At 45.3% G+C, this 17,275-nt stretch overlaps 1 protein-coding gene across 1 annotated transcript; it reads left to right on the top strand.

Moving 5' to 3' along the window:
* Positions 1 to 1,246: 1,246 nt before the first annotated feature.
* LOC308691220 (dual specificity protein phosphatase 14) lies at positions 1,247 to 17,275 on the top strand. Its single transcript, XM_081366232.1, has 2 exons — positions 1,247 to 1,273; positions 16,599 to 17,275. Exon 2 carries the CDS (start codon positions 16,609 to 16,611, stop codon positions 17,149 to 17,151), a length of 543 nt encoding a protein of 180 aa, XP_081222358.1. The 5' UTR covers positions 1,247 to 1,273; positions 16,599 to 16,608; the 3' UTR covers positions 17,152 to 17,275.

Genomic DNA, 17,275 nt, shown 5'->3' with positions numbered 1-17,275 from the left:
AGAATATTCAGTAAATATCACAATGATGGACTCTATATCTGATTTTTTCCAGAACCTTAAGATCATGTTTATCAACTAGACCTATTGATGTTTTTAATGCTAATCACCATTAATCAGAGATGGACAAAGTACACAACTTCCTTACTTGAGTGAAAGTACATATACTACTGGTCAAATATTACTCTGTTACAAGTAAATGTTGTAAAGACCGATTTTTACTTGAGTAAAAGTACAGTCTTGTTTTTAAAAGTACTTAAGTATCAAAAGAAAATGTCAATGCATTGTTTTATTATTGTTACATTGTTTAATACTTATAGTAGCCTACCTTATGCCTCTGAATCTATACCTGCCAAGTTACCCTCATATTAATATCAAATTTATTTCTAGAACACAGTTCCAGTTGTGGGATTGAATGTGAGATTGAATAAGTGCACTCAGTAATGTCCACAATGGACACCCAAATGGCTGTTCCCCTCAAATAGCGCCGTATTTAAAGTTATTTGGCTTTTATGAATATGTTTGCCTTACTGTTATCAAGCTAGTGTGCTCCAAAACAATGACAAAATTCGCATTTAGAAGACCAAACCAAACGCTGAAAATGAAAATCAGCTTGATGTCAGAATCCAACGTCAGATTGACATGCCAACGTTGGACAGACGTATTGTGGTTGAAAATGAAAATCGGGTTGGACGTCAGATACCAACATCAATCATTTCTGGCATCAACCCGACTTTCATTTCCAACCAAAATCCAACGTCTGTTTAATGTCAAACCGACGTCGGGTTCTGACGTCAATCTGACGTGTTCAACCCGGCTTTCATTTCCAAAATCATCCCCTGACTGACGTTACTACTTTCTACTCAAGGACCTTGACAGAAATGTTGTGGAGTAAAAAGTATGATATTTGCCTTTCAAATGTAGTGAAGTTAAAGTAAAAAGTTTCCAGAAAAATTAAGTACAGATACTCAAAAAGTGTACTTAAGTACAGTACTCAAGTGTACTTTGGTACTGTCCACCTCTGCCTTTAATAGAGATAAATGGTTACAATGGTATTTTGTTTGGTTTTCTTCCTGCTTACAAATCATTGCTAGTGTATTCGAGCTGCTTGTTAAGGTCAATATAGACAGACAAATAGACAGATTCAATGATCATTTATTACTTATTGTTTATTGTTTTGCTGTTGAGTCTCAAGCCGACGGTAGGTGGCGCTGTGCGCGTGTGATGTCCCCGAGCCGCAGTGAGTGGAAGAAGAGCTCCTCAGACCACAGCAGTCGTGAGTAGGAATCATAAACTCACTTATATATTTTACTACCCTTTTTAAAGTTATTATAGCCCACTTATAAACGCGCTACAGACAATCAAACAGAACTCTCTGACAGGTTGCAGATTTTAAAGATGATTAAAAACTCCACATCACCGCTACCGTGTATGAAAGCATTCATATATAATAAGAGCATATCAGAATTCCTCTTGAGTGTATCCAGTGTCGAATTGATTTCAGTCACATAATGTCTATGTGCAGTATATAGCCTACAGCTTTAGTATTCTGGTTTGACAAAAATTGTGCAAACGTCTATCTATCTATCTATCTATCTATCTATCTATCTATCTATCTATCTATCTATCTATCTATCTATCTATCTATCTATCTATCTATCTATATCTGTCTGTCTGTCTGTAATATATGTCTGTCTGTCTATATATATATCTTAGCTATCTATCTATCTATCTATCTATCTATCTATCTATCTATCTATACCTGTCTGTCTGTCTGTCTATCTACAATATCTGTCTGTCTGTCTGTCTGTCTGTCTATCTATATATCTATCTATCTATCTATCTATCTATATCTGTCTGTCTGTCTGTCTACAATATCTGTCTGTCTGTCTGTCTGTCTATATATCTTAGCTATCTGTCTGTCTATCTATCTATCTATCTATCTATCTATCTATCTATCTATCTATCTATCTATCTATCTATCTATCTATCTATCTATCTATACCTGTCTGTCTGTCTGTCTGTCTGTCTGTCTATCTATATATCTTAGCTATCTGTATATCTATCTATCTATCTATCTATCTATCTATCTATCTATCTATATATATCTGTCTGTCTGTCTGTCTGTCTACAATATCTGTATGTCTGTCTATCTATCTATCTATCTATCTATTTATCTATCTATATGTGTATGTATGTCTGTCTGTCTGTCTGTCTGTCTGTCTGTCTCTCTTTATCTATCTATCTAGCTATCTGTGTCTGTCTGTCTGTCTATCTATCTATCTATATCTGTCTGTCTGTCTGTCTGTCTGTCTGTCTATCTATCTGTGTATGTCTGTCTGTCTGTCTGTCTGTCTGTCTGTCTGTCTATCTATCTATCTATCTATCTATCTATCTATCTGTGTATGTCTGTCTATCTATCTATCTATCTGTCTGTCTGTCTGTCTGTCTATCTATTTGTCTGTCTGTCTGTCTGTCTGTCTGTCTGTCTGTCTGTCTGTCTGTCTATCTGTTTATGTCTGTCTATCTATCTGTCTGTCTGTATATCTGTCTGTCTGTCTGTCTGTCTGTCTGTCTGTCTATCTATCTATCTATCTGTGTATGTCTGTCTGTCTATCTATCTATCTGTCTGTCTATCTATCTACCTATTTATCTATCTGTGTATGTCTGTCTGTCTGTCTGTCTGTCTATCTATCTGTCTGTCTGTCTGTCTGTCTGTCTATCTATCTATCTATCTATCTATCTATCTATCTATCTATCTATCTGTGTATGTCTGTCTGTCTATCTATCTATCTATCTATCTATCTATCTATCATCTATCTATCTATCTATCTATCATCTATCTATCTATCTATCTATCTATCTATCTATCTATCTATCATCTATCTATCTATCTATCTATCTATCTATCTATCTATCTATCTATCATCTATCTATCATCTATCTATCTATCTATCTATCTATCTATCTATCTATCTATCTATCTATCTATCTATCTGTATGTCTGTCTATCTGTATGTCTGTCCTTCTATTGTAAGGCCCGCTATATTGGTCCAAAGCCGGTTCGCCGATACACGGGGACGGTTATCACGTGTTCTGTCCTAACTCATGCAAAGTATTGGTTGGTTAAATTTGTAATACATTAGTCATATGTATACTCTCGTTATTTCATCTGACTCCATAAATGAAAATGTTTTAATGATGTCTGTGGATCATTAATTATGAGTGAATGTTTGACTATTCAGTTTAACTCTTCAATGAAAATAATATCAAAGTCAGTTAGAAAAATCAAATGTAACAATTTATTATTTTAGATATCAGAGATCAATTCCACAATCAATTCAAATATCTAGAACATGATTATACATTGGTTACACCAAAGAATCTTACCTAGCTTGTACCTGAGATCTGTACCACTCACTTTGAGACATTTCAAATGACATCAAAAACATAACAGTCAATGTTAAATATTCACATTAAACCATGTTCTTGTGGAGTTCAGGTGATCATCTGGGCCCAGTTTTTCAAAAGTAATCCAGTGGGATTTCGGATCACGGATTGGATCAAATCTTGGAAATCGGTTTTTCAAAAGCAAAAGAGGGATTCTGAACTAAGATCAGATCATGTAATCCGATCTTAAATTTGATCTGGATCAAACCTGCCCTTTGGGTTTTTCAGAACTTTGAACTCGGTTTGGGATCTATTTGATCCAAAAAAACAGGATTATCCTGATCCCATCAGATGTAACGGATGACAGACAGGATGTATATGCAACAACGCTCTTTATTGAAAACACACAGATGGTCAGAACACAGCACACAGAAGATCGCTAACACAGCGGGACAGGTAGGCGGACACAAACGCTGATGGTGTGGTGACGCAGGGACCTCGGTGAGCAACGGGTGCTAGTGCAGTGATCCAGTGGTAATCCCTTGTGATGTGCTAGATGAATCCGTGAAGAGTGCAGAAATCCAGGAAGACACGACGACGACAGGAAGATCACAAACGGCACGGGGAACACAGGAACAAGCACGGGACACACACCAGGAAAACCACAACGATCTGACAACATGAGACACCAGTTACTGAGCTTATATAGAGACATACAATTGAAACCAGCTGGCGCTGCTGATCACTGATGATCAGTGACCACGCCCACAGACACACACACACACACAACAGCACGTTAGACGAGAGAGAGACAGTGAATTCATGAACCGTGACAGTACCCCCTCCCCTAGGAACGCCTCCTGGCGTTCCCCGACGGACTTACCTGTCGATTGTAATCATCGATAAGGGAGTGATCCAGAATGTCTCTAGCAGGAACCCAACTTCTCTCCTCCGGACCGTAACCTTCCCAGTCCACCAGGTACTGAAATCCGCGTCCCCTCCTTCTCGAGTCCAGAATACGGTTAACCGAATAAGTTGGTTCCCCATCTACGAGACGCGGCGGGGGGGGAACCGGGACTGGCGGATTAATGCGTGCCCAAAACACAGGTTTAATCTTTGACACATGAAAGGCGGGATGAATTCTCCTGTACGCAGGAGGAAGTTTGAGTCGGACTGTCACCGGACTAATGATCTTGGTGACAGGAAACGGGCCGATGAATTTGGGAGCAAGTTTATTAGAAACGGAACGGAGAGGAATGTTCTTGGTTGAAAGCCACACTTTTTGACCAACGACGTATACGGGAGGCTTCGACCGGTGGCGATCGGCCTTAGCCTTGGTGCGCGCCCCCACTTGGAGAAGAGTCTCACGGGCTCTAGTCCAAGTGTGGCGACACCTCTGGACGAAGGCGTGAGCGGAGGGGACCGCGACTTCGGATTCCGTACTAGCAAAAACTGGTGGCTGGTAACCTAAACTACATTCAAACGGAGTAAGGCCCGTGGATGACACTGGTAATGAATTGTGGGCGTACTCCACCATAGAGAGTTGTTGGCTCCAGGAGGAAGGATTCTTGGAAACCAAACATCGCAACACTCTCTCCAGATCTTGGTTGGCTCTCTCCGTTTGACCATTGCTCTGAGGATGAAACCCCGAAGAGAGACTGACAGTCGCCCCCAGTAACTTACAAAATTCTTGCCAAAATTTGGACACAAATTGGGGACCCCTGTCGGAAACCACGTCCATCGGGAGGCCATGTAAGCGAAAGACGTGATCTATGACAGTTACCGCTGTTTCCTTGGCTGAGGGTAATTTGGGCAAGGGAATAAAATGAGCCGCCTTCGAGAACCGGTCCACGACAGTCAAAACGACCGTCTTGCCCTGGGAGGGCGGGAGGGCGGTAATAAAATCTAGCGCAATGTGGGACCAGGGTCTCGAAGGGACAGACAGCGGTTGGAGTAACCCATCCGGGGGTCGATTGGAAGTCTTACCAGTGGCACAAACTGAGCAAGCCAAAACAAAACTGCGGATGTCGCGAGCCATTAATGGCCACCAGAATCGTTGCCTAACCAAAAAACTGGTGCGACTTACCCCTGGATGACATGCTATGCTGGAACAATGACCCCACTGAATGACGTCGGACCGACACCCCTCTGGCACAAACAAACGATTCGGTGGGCAATCGGGCGGAGGCGTTACCCCTTCTAAGGCCTTCATGACCTTCGATTCGACCTCCCATCTGAGAGTGGAGACCACTAATGTCTCGGGTAAAATACACTCGGGAGTAGACGGGCGTTCGGATTGGTCAAAAATACGAGATAAGGAATCGGGTTTGATGTTTTTGGAACCCGGGCGGTACGAAAGAGAAAAATCAAAACGTCCGAAAAAAAGTGCCCACCGAGCCTGCCTAGAGTTGAGTCTTTTGGCGGTTCTGATATATTCTAGGTTCTTATGATCGGTCCATACGATAAAAGGTACCCCTGACCCTTCTAACCAGTGACGCCACTCTTCCAGCGCTAACTTGACTGCCAACAATTCTCTATTACCAATGTCATAGTTACGTTCGGCAGGTGATAAACGATGAGAAAAAAACGCGCAAGGATGCATCTTGTCGTCTGTGGAAGAACGTTGGGAAAGAACTGCTCCTACCCCCACCTCTGACGCGTCGACCTCCACCACGAACTGACGTGATGGATCAGGGGCAACGAGGATGGGAGCCGAAATGAAGCGGCTTTTCAGTTTGGCGAATACAGCTTCCGCTGTATCGGACCACCTGAACGTCGTTCTGGGGGAGGTCAAGGCAGTCAGAGGCGCGGCTAGTTGGCTGAAATTGCGAATAAAACGCCGATAAAAATTGGCAAACCCCAGAAACCTCTGCAGGGCCTTACGGGAATCTGGACTTGGCCAATCTATCACAGCCTTAACCTTGTCAGGATCCATACGCATTCCCTCAGACGAGACGATGTGCCCTAGAAAAGGAACAGACTGTGCATGAAAAACGCATTTCTCCGCCTTGACAAAAAGCCCATTCTCTAGCAACCTCTGAAGCACTCGTCTGACGTGCTGAACGTGTTCCTGGAGAGAAGATGAAAAAATCAATATGTCATCCAGGTAGACATATATGAACTGGTCAACCATATCTCTCAGCACGTCATTGACGAGTGCCTGGAAGACCGCTGGGGAGTTGGACAGCCCGAAGGGCATGACCAAGTATTCAAAGTGCCCCCTGGGGGTATTGAACGCGGTCTTCCATTCATCACCCTTCCTTATGCGAACCAAATGATAAGCGTTACGTAAATCCAATTTTGTGAAGATGGATGCTCCCTGTAACCGCTCGAAGGCTGAAGACATCAGCGGCAAAGGATAAGTATTCTTTACCGTGATGTTGTTCAACCCTCGGTAATCAATGCACGGTCGCAGAGATCCATCCTTCTTCCCCACAAAAAAGAACCCCGCCCCCGCTGGAGATGAGGAAGGTCTAATGAATTTGGATGCTAGAGAATCAGAAATATATTTCTCCATAGCCTCCCTTTCTGGAACAGAAAGTGAATATAACTTGCCCTTAGGCGGAGACTCACCTGGCACTAAGTCTATGGCACAGTCATAGGGACGATGTGGAGGGAGAGAAGCAGCACGAGACTTACTGAACACTTCTCTCAGGTCCTGGTACTCCCCGGGCACGTTAGACAAATTCACCGCCTCCTCCTGGAAAACAGACACAGGTACAGACGAACACGCAGACACAAGACATGACTCATGACATGTATTACTCCACATAGAAACAGAATTGTGACCCCAATCGACTCTGGGATTATGTAATGTGAGCCAGGGATGTCCGAGTACGATGGGTGCGAGAGGTGAGTTCATGAGGTGGAATGATATTGTCTCTGTGTGGTTGCCAGAAGAGATGAGAGTGATGGGTTCAGTAATGTGTGAAATGTCAGGAAGTGGTTGTCCATTAAGAGCCTTGACAGAGATCTTGTACGGAAGAGGGGAAATCGGAATGCGAAGATGATGAGCCAGTTCTGAGTCCATAAAATTACCTTCTGCCCCCGAATCCAGTAAAGCCTTGGTGTCGTGTGTGTGGGTTGCCCACCTTAGTCTTACCGGAAGGAGAGTAGCTGATGATGGTGATGATGAGGTCTTCTTGGCGGAGATCCCACCCGATAGTAGCCTCGTTGTTACTACCGGGCTTGATCTTTTAACGGGCACGAGTGGATGAAGTGACCCGCCTTCCCGCAGTACAGGCACAGTCCTTGGGACCTCCGCCGTTCTCTCTCCTCCCGGGAAAGCCGAGCTCTACCCACCTGCATGGGCTCGGGATCACACACGGGACTGACCGTGTCCAGGTTCTCCAAACGCGGGTTCTCCATACCGCGAAACGGAGGGTTCTGTTGGAAGCGACCCATTCTGCTCAATCGAGCATCCACTCGCAACGCCAGCTCAATGAGTCCATTTAGACTGCGTGGAAGGTCCAGCATGTAGATTTCCCTCTGGACACGGTCAGCCAACCCATGCAGGAAATGATCCCACTGCGCCTCCTCGTTCCATCGGCACTCTGCAGCCAGGGTGCGGAACCGGATGGAATATTCCGACACCGAGCCGTTACCTTGGCGGAGATCGGCGAGTAGTCTGGCCGCCTCCCTACCCGCCACCGCACGATCGAAGACCCTCTTCATCTCCTCGGAGAGTGCCTGGAACGAGGCGCAGCATGGATCTTGATTCTCCCACACTGCCGTTCCCCAGAGAGCCGCTTTGCCGGACAACAGTGTCAGCACGAATGCCACCTTCGACTGTTCTTGACTGAACGTCAGTGGCTGTAATGAAAAGTGCATAGAACATCGGGTCAAAAATGCTCTGCAAAACTCCGGTTCACCTGAATATCCCTCTGGTGTCGTTAGTCTCGGTTCGCGCTGCTGGGACGGCTCTGGTGGATTGGGCTGAACGGGCAGTGTGGGCGGCGCAGTGGGAACTCTTAGCTGTTGGAGTTGTTGGGTGAGCTCGGACACCTGCGTCACAAGCGCTTGGACCGCCCGACCTGTGTTGGAGATGCTCTCTTCCTGGGTGTCCATTCTCGCGATGCTTCGAGTCGCAAACTCGTCCCAATTCGTGGCGCCTGCTACATCCATGGTGGGTCAGATCGTTCTGTAACGGATGACAGACAGGATGTATATGCAACAACGCTCTTTATTGAAAACACACAGATGGTCAGAACACAGCACACAGAAGATCGCTAACACAGCGGGACAGGTAGGCGGACACAAACGCTGATGGTGTGGTGACGCAGGGACCTCGGTGAGCAACGGGTGCTGGTGCAGTGATCCAGTGGTAATCCCTTGTGATGTGCTAGATGAATCCGTGAAGAGTGCAGAAATCCAGGAAGACACGACGACGACAGGAAGATCACAAACGGCACGGGGAACACAGGAACAAGCACGGGACACACACCAGGAAAACCACAACGATCTGACAACATGAGACACCAGTTACTGAGCTTATATAGAGACATACAATTGAAACCAGCTGGCGCTGCTGATCACTGATGATCAGTGACCACGCCCACAGACACACACACACACACAACAGCACGTTAGACGAGAGAGAGACAGTGAATTCATGAACCGTGACATCAGAAGGGTGGATTCAGTTGTGATTTTTCGAACAAAATAAAAGCAGAGAGGTTTTTTTTTTTAAGTGAATGATCACAAAATCAATGTTTACTGATGATATATACATTTCTTCATATTTGAAGCATATATGAAGCATGTCACATCTAATGAGATATGGTAAAACAACAAAATCTGCAATTTAACATTATAACAAAATAAGGAAAGTAAAATGTTTCTGTTTATTACAGTGTTTCTGTTTCTTAAAATTAAAATAAACAATGGTTATTTGTGGCCACCGGTATTTTGCCAACTGTTGTTCTTTGCTAAGCCAGTAGGCTACACTGTTGGTTCCATTTAAGGCTCTAGTAAACAGGATTTGGTGATCCTGAAAAGTTCCTATCCGGATCAGACTGATCCATTCCGATGTTGCTTTGAAAAACTGGCTCAAAAGTAAGATGAATTACGTGATCATGGATCGCAAAAAAAAAAGGATTACTAAATCCGGATCAATTTTATCCGGATTAAACCTTTTGAAAAACCAGGCCCAGAGCATGAGAGAGAGAGGAGGTGAGGGGTGAGGAGGTGAGGGGGTGAGGGGAGAGGGGGTGAGGGGAGAGGGAAAGTTTTGTAGATTCGGATGACTCAGAGGTGAGACTTTCGTCTTGATGGTTCATGAGAGCCAGTTCAAATGGTAATCTCCAGAGAGGTCCTTTTGTCCTCTCAGGGTCTGTGCCCGGTTGCATAAAGCACCTTAAGTGTGATTTTCCCTTAAGTTCTCCCTTATGTTTCCCTTAAACCTAAGGGTGTTGCAGAAAAAAAAACCTTAAGTGTTACTTAAGGGTTTCTTTAAGTGAAACGTCATAAACACTTAGAATTTCCCTTAAACGCTGTTTTTTCACTTAAGTAATCCCTTAAAAAGCGTCAAGTGTTGCATAAAACCCCTTAACGGTCATTTCCCTAAGTATAACTTAAGGTTTGGAAATCGTAACCCTAAGAGTAACGCGGACAAAAATAAGACGACATGGCTGAATTTATGAAACCAGCTGAAGATCATTATGTGCCAAGAATAATTTTTAGGGATAGGGAGAACCCTTTGGACCATCTTAGCGATAACAAATTGTTGCAAGAATATCGATTTGATCGACGTGCAATATTAGCGGGAGATGTTCTCTTACGAGAGATTCTCTCGTATTGCGTAAGTTAGCTTACGCTACGGGAAAGTTATCTTTTCTCGAGATCTGAAGCCAAAAAATTATCCTTAATTTTGTATTTATTGTCAACGCAGTGCGACAGCCGGCAGACCATGGCAGGCTACATAAGCGTGCTCATTGGCTGTCCAGCGGCAACTGCTGCAGCCTACCAGTGAGCCCTGTGTGACGTCGCGCCCTCCACACCCCTCTAACCGTCAGGATGGGTGTGACTAGCGTGTATACAAGGAAGGGCTCACTGGCTGAAAATCAGATTTTCTTGTCTTCCGCGAAGCTCTTCGCATCGCTGGATCTTGAGAGCCGCCGCCGTCGAATCTAATGACCAGCAAGCCTAGGAAGCGTCTGAGGAAGCCGGCCGCTTTCGCCGCCTTCAGCCATCCGTGCCTGCTACACCATCTGGCGACATAGGCTATCCTTTTCTGCTGTGTGTGTTCGCCCCTGCGACACACACTCTCTCTCCTCTTCTAAAAGAGCAATTTCTACGAGGCGTTGTTTCAAATGTCTCGCACGACTTCCTCGCTCTCTCTCCCTCTGTTCGAGCCGCGCAGACTGCGCCGCTCACAAGGGATGGCAGAAGCGGACGGTCTCGGAGCGAGCTTCCTCGTTCTTTCTCCCTCTGTTCGTGCCGCGCAGACTGCGCTGCTCACAAGGGATGGCAGAAGCGGACGGTCTCGGAGCGAGCTTCCTTTCCCTCTGTTCGAGCCGCGCAAAATTCATTCTTGAGATTCGCCTTCGACGGTCAGGTATATCAGTACACCGTCCTGCCGTTAGGCCTGTCTTCAGCACCCCGTACATTCACGAAGTGCATGGACATGGCTCTCGCTCCCCTGAGAGGTCAGGGAATGTGAATTTTGAACTATTTGGACGATTGGCTGATTCTAGCACAGTCAGAGGAAGAGCGTATCGCTCACAGAACAGTGCTTCTCAGTCACCTGGAAAGCCTGGGTCTCACGGTCAACTGGACCAAGAGCTCATTAGTGCCCAGTCAGTCAACCTCCTTTCTGGGTTTGGAACTGGACTCTGTGGCAATGACGGCCCGCCTGTCGACACAGCACGCGCGCTGTACTCGACGCCTGGCCGTGTCTTTCCAGCCGGGCAGCACCGCACCTCTCAAGACATTTCAGAGGATGCTGGGTTGTATGGCTTCAGCTGCAGCAGTGCTTCAGCTGGGTCTACTGCGTATGCGCCCGCTGCAACGCTGGTTGAATGCCCGAGTGCCTCACAGAGCCTGGGCTTCCGGCGGCTTTCGAATCAGAGTGACTCAGAGCTGCGTTTCAGCACTGAAGCCCTGGTTAGCGGCCGACTGGTACCAGCAGGGAGTGACAATGGGAGCCGTCTCGCACAGCAAAGTTATCTCGACGGACGCATCCAACTTAGGTTGGGGCACTCTTTTTGAGGGCAAACCGGTCTTTGGCCTGTGGTCAGACCAGGAGAAATGCCTCCACATAAACTGTTTGGAGATGATAGCGGTCGAGAACGCGCTCAAACGTTTCCTCCCATTCTTAGGGGATCACCATGTGCTAGTCCGCTCGGACAACATGTCCGTGGTGTCCTATGTGAACCGACAGGGCGGTGTCAGATCCAGGAACCTCTGCAAACTGACAGAACGCCTTCTCGCGTGTGCTCATCACTGCCCGACGTTCTACTCAAAGAGCGAGGACGCGCTGGCCCAAACCTGGCCCAGCCTCCCGCTGTACGCTTTCCCTCCGATCTCCCTGTTACCACAGGTCATCAAGAGGATCAGGGAAACGCACCACCCAGTGCTCCTTATAGCCCCGCGATGGGAGAACCAAATCTGGTACCCAGAGCTAGTGAGGCTGTCGCACTTAGCCCCATGGCCGATCCCGGTGAGAAAGGATCTCCTATCTCAGGCCGGTGGATCAATTTGGCATCCTCATCCAGAGCGCTGTTCTCTGCATGCGCGGATAATCAACGGATACCCGTTGGCCTGCCAGAAGGGGTCGTAAACACGTCACGCCAGTCTAGAGCTCCTTCCACGAGAAGGCTCTACGCGTCTAAATGGTCTGTGTTCTCTAAATGGTGCGCTACTAAGAGCCTGGATCCACGTACAGGCGGGGTCCTGCGGGTGCTCTCCTTCCTACAAGAGCTGTTGGACAAGGGCAGGTCCCCCTCCACGCTCAAAGTGTATGTTGCGGCTATTACAGCGTTCGCGGAGACGACGTGCGGCCGTGCAATAGGAAGGAACGAGCTCATCATCCGTTTCCTCAGAGGAGCCAGACGAATTAATCCCCCGCGGCCCCCCTCGGTTTCTATTTGGGATCTGTCCTTGGTCCTGGAGGCCCTGAAGGCTTTTCCCTTTGAACCGCTTGAATCTGTGGATTTGAAATACCTCTCGTTCAAAACCGTTTTTCTGATAGCTCTGTCTTCAGTAAAACGCGTGGGGGATCTACACGCGCTATCTGTTAGCCCTGCATGTCTTGAGTTCGGACCAAATGACTCCAAAGTCATCCTCAAACCGAGACACGGTTACATCCCCAAAGCGATTGATACCCCCTTTAGGGCGCAAATCATCTCCCTGTCGGCTCTGCCAGAATCCGATAGCGAGGACAGTGATAACCTCTTATGCCCCGTCAGGGCGCTGAGAGTTTACATCACGCGTTCCGCCACCTTCAGGCGTTCCGAGCAGCTCTTTGTTTAGTTTGGTGGGCGCACCAAGGGTCTCGCCGCCTCGAAACAGAGCCTGTCCAGGTGGATAGTGGACGCGATCGCAGCAGTCTACGCCTCCAAACACCTGCAGTGCCCTATGGGTATCAGAGCCCACTCCACTAGAGGCATGGCCTCGTCGTGGGCTTGGTCTAGCGGGATTTCTATTCACGATATTTGCATGGCGGCGGGCTGGGCCTCCCCATCTACATTCATGAGGTTTTATAACCTGGAAGTTCCCGCCTTGCAGGCTAAACTGTTATCAGTATAAGTGGTATGTTCTGCCCAGTTGCTCATGTGCAGACTACGTTCATGTACTGTTAATATTTCTGGTAAATGGCACCAAGGGAAGAGTTTTTCTGTACACAAACCGGCTGTGCCGCTCTGTCTTCCTTGCCCATTACGCACCTGTGTACCAGTGCTGGCCTGCGCCGCTGGCCGCCTATCCTCCACTCAGTTGCGCTGGGGGTTATTCTCTCTACACATAGACCGGCGAGACCGCTCTATTTTCCCCTATGATGTGCTTATGTACTGTGCTGGCCCGCGCTGCTGGCCGCATTGCCTACATTGATACATAGACCGGCAGCGCCGCTCTATTTTATATGAAGTGCTTATTACATGTGCTGGCCCGTTTCTCCGACCGGCCACCTGTTCCAGCATGTGGTGTTTCCCCGGTTTTCCTGGGACTCATGCACTGGATGCTCGGCGCGCACGGCGTTGACAAGGGTTCCCGTAGCGTAAGCTAACTTACGCAATACGAGAGAACCTCTCGTAAGAGAACGTACTCGGTTACCTAATGTAACCTCGGTTCTCTCTAGAAGAGGGAACGAGTATTGCGTAACCTGCCGTGTCGCGCCACAAGCTTTTGCGCTTCAGACTAGAAAACCAGATTTTCAGCCTTTGAGCCCTTCCTTGTATACGCTAGTCACACCCATCCTGACGGTTAGAGGGGTGTGGAGGGCGCAACGTCACACAGGGCTCACTGGTAGGCTGCAGCAGTTGCCGCTGGACAGCCAATGAGCACGCTTATGTAGCCTGCCATGGTCTGCCGGCTGTCGCACTGCGTTGACAATAAATACAAAATTAAGGATAATTTTTTGGCTTCAGATCTCGAGAAAATATAACTTTCCCGTAGCGTAAGCTAACTTACGCAATACTCGTTCCCTCTTCTAGAGAGAACCGAGGTTACATTAGGTAACCGAGTACGTTTTCCACGTGCATAAATCGTCTGTCAGCAGAGAGGTTCACCGGGTTGCGGGGGCTTTCCCGTCATTTAAACGCAACGGTCAAAAATTGTTTTTCTTTTACCATATTCGTCAAGAAGAATGCATTTCTCCTCATCTGTCCAATTAGGCTTTCTTTTTTTTCTTTTTTTTATATCCATTCCGATATTCTAGCCTACTTTATTTGGTGAAACTGCGAAAGTGTTAGTGTTAGTGTTTTGCGTATCTATGGCAACAACAGACTTTTATAACGTGAATCCAGGATCGCTGTCGTGAAACACTTAAATGTTTCCCTTACCTAAGAGAACCGTTTAAGAGATTATATGCAACACCCTTAAGTTATTCTCTTAGGTAAGGGGAAATCGCCCCTTAAGTATCATACTTAAGGGAAAAACTTAAGGTGCTTTATGCAACCGGGCACAGGTCACCACCCGAAACAGACTGTCTGGAATTTCCTAATTTATCAATTCTTACACTATCTATCTGTATGTCTATCTATCTATCTATCTATCTATCTATCTATCTATCTATCTATCTGTCTGTCTGTCTGTCTGTCTGTCTGTCTGTCTGTCTGTCTGTCTATCTATCTGTATGTCTATCTATCTATCTATCTATCTATCTGTCTGTCTGTCTGTCTGTCTGTCTGTCTGTCTGTCTATCTGTATGTATATCTATCTATCTATCTATCTATCTATCTATCTATCTATCTATCTATCTATCTATCTGTCTGTATGTCTGTCCATCCATTCATCCATCCATCCATCCATCCATCCATCCATCCATCCATCCATCCATCCATCTATCATCTATCTATCTATCTATCTATCTGTATGTCTGTCTATCTGTATGTCTGTCCTTCTATTGTAAGGCCCGCTATATTGGTCCAAAGCCGGTTCGCCGATACACGGGGACGGTTATCACGTGTTCTGTCCTCACTCATGCAAAGTATTGGTTGGTTAAATTTGTAATACATTAGTCATATGTATACTCTCGTTATTTCATCTGACTCCATAAATGAAAATGTTTTAATGATGTCTGTGGATCATTAAATATGAGTGAATGTTTGACTATTCAGTTTAACTCTTCAATGAAAATAATATCAAAGTCAGTTAGAATAATCAAATGTAACAATTTATTATTTCAGATATCAGAGATCAATTCCACAATCAATTCAAATATCTAGAACATGATTATACATTGGTTACACCAAAGAATCTTACCTAGCTTGTACCTGAGATCTGTACCACTCACTTTGAGACATTTCAAATGACATCAAAAACATAACAGTCAATGTTAAATATTCACATTAAACCATGTTCTTGTGGAGTTCAGGTGATCATCTGGGCCCAGTTTTTCAAAAGTAATCCAGTGGGATTTCGGATCACGGATTGGATCAAATCTTGGAAATCGTTTTTTCAAAAGCAAAAGAGGGATTCTGAACTAAGATCAGATCATGTAATCCGATCTTAAATTTGATCTGGATCAAACCTGCCCTTTGGGTTTTTCAGAACTTTGAACTCGGTTTGGGATCTATTTGATCCAAAAAAACAGGATTATCCTGATCCCATCAGAAGGGTGGATTCAGTTGTGATTTTTCGAACAAAATAAAAGCAGAGAGGTTTTTTTTTTTAAGTGAATGATCACAAAATCAATGTTTACTGATGATATATACATTTCTTCATATTTGGTCACTTAGGTAAGGGGAAATCGCCCCTTAAGTATCATACTTAAAGGAAAAACTTAAGGTGCTTTATGCAACCGGGCACAGGTCACCACCCGAAACAGACTGTCTGGAATTTCCTAATTTATCAATTCTTACACTATCTATCTGTATGTCTATCTATCTATCTATCTATCTATCTATCTATCTATCTATCTATCTATCTATCTATCTATCTATCTATCTATCTATCTATCTGTCTGTCTGTCTGTCTGTCTGTCTGTCTGTCTGTCTGTCTGTCTATCTATCTATCTATCTATCTATCTATCTGTCTGTCTGTCTGTCTGTCTGTCTGTATGTCCGTCCATCCATCCATCCATCCATCCATCCATCCATCCATCCATCCATCCATCCATCCATCCATCCATCCATCCATCCATCCATCCATCCATCCATCCATCCATCCATCCATCCATCCATCTATCTATCTATCTATCTATCTATCTATCTATCTATCTATCTATCTATCTATCTATCTATCTATCTATCTATCTATCTATCTATCTATCTATCTATCTATCTATCTATCTATCTATCTATCTATCTATCTATCTATCTATCTATCTATCTATCTATCTATCTATCTATCTATCTATCTATCTGTATGTCTGTCTATCTATCTATCTATCTATCTATCTATCTACACATGTATCTATCTATCATCTGTCTTTCAGTATGTCTGTATGTGTTAGTCAAGTTTTCAGGCAAGCCAACACATAAAAGTTTATCATAACGAAGTATCCTTGTTTAGTTGTGATGTTTGCACTAATAATCTTGCACATTTGTTCCTAGTGTTCACACCATGTCAGGGAGAGCAGGAGGACTCGGAGGGTTTGCTCAGGTCACGGACTATTTGTACATCGGCAACGGCAAAGCGGCCAGTGACTCTTCAGTCATAAGCTCTCTCAACATCACATGTGTTATTAATGCAACTCAGGACATCAGAAACTCAAACATTCCCACTAGTATCGATTATATGCACGTGTCCGTCTCCGATGATCCCGAATCCAGACTCACTGAGCATTTTGACGCAGTTGCTGATAAGATACTGCAGGTTTGTGAAGAACATGGACGAGTCCTGGTTCACTGTAACGCAGGCGTCAGTCGCTCCGCGGCTCTGTGTCTGGCGTTCCTGATGAAACACTGTCATCACACACTAGCAGAGGCTCACACACGGCTCAAAGCTCAGAGACCCATCATCAGACCGAACGCCGGCTTCTGGAGGCAGCTCATCGAGTACGAGCACAAAATACATGGAGAAAATACAGTCAGAATGATCAGCTCTCCTGTTGGAGACATTCCAGATTTATATGAGAGAGAGACAAGGGGATTGATTCCACTTTAGGAGAGGAAATGTTTGTGTTTCGTGTTATTTCATTCATATTTGAATTATTTTGAAAAAAAATTGTTGGGCGTATCAACGTTATGTTTGATTTCATAAGTTGTGGTGTTCTTTATAATTAAGTGTT

This window comes from Scardinius erythrophthalmus (genome assembly GCF_964197995.2).
Source record: "Scardinius erythrophthalmus genome assembly, chromosome: 5".
Lineage (NCBI taxonomy): Eukaryota > Metazoa > Chordata > Actinopteri > Cypriniformes > Leuciscidae > Scardinius > Scardinius erythrophthalmus.
The sequence above is the reverse complement of the archived record's forward strand: the minus strand, read 5'-3'. Positions and strand labels throughout refer to the sequence as shown.

Coding starts and splice junctions, on each gene's coding strand:
- LOC308691220 (XM_081366232.1), top strand. CDS start 16,609: ATGTCAGGGAGAGCAGGAGGACTCGGAGGGTTTGCTCAGGTCACGGAC.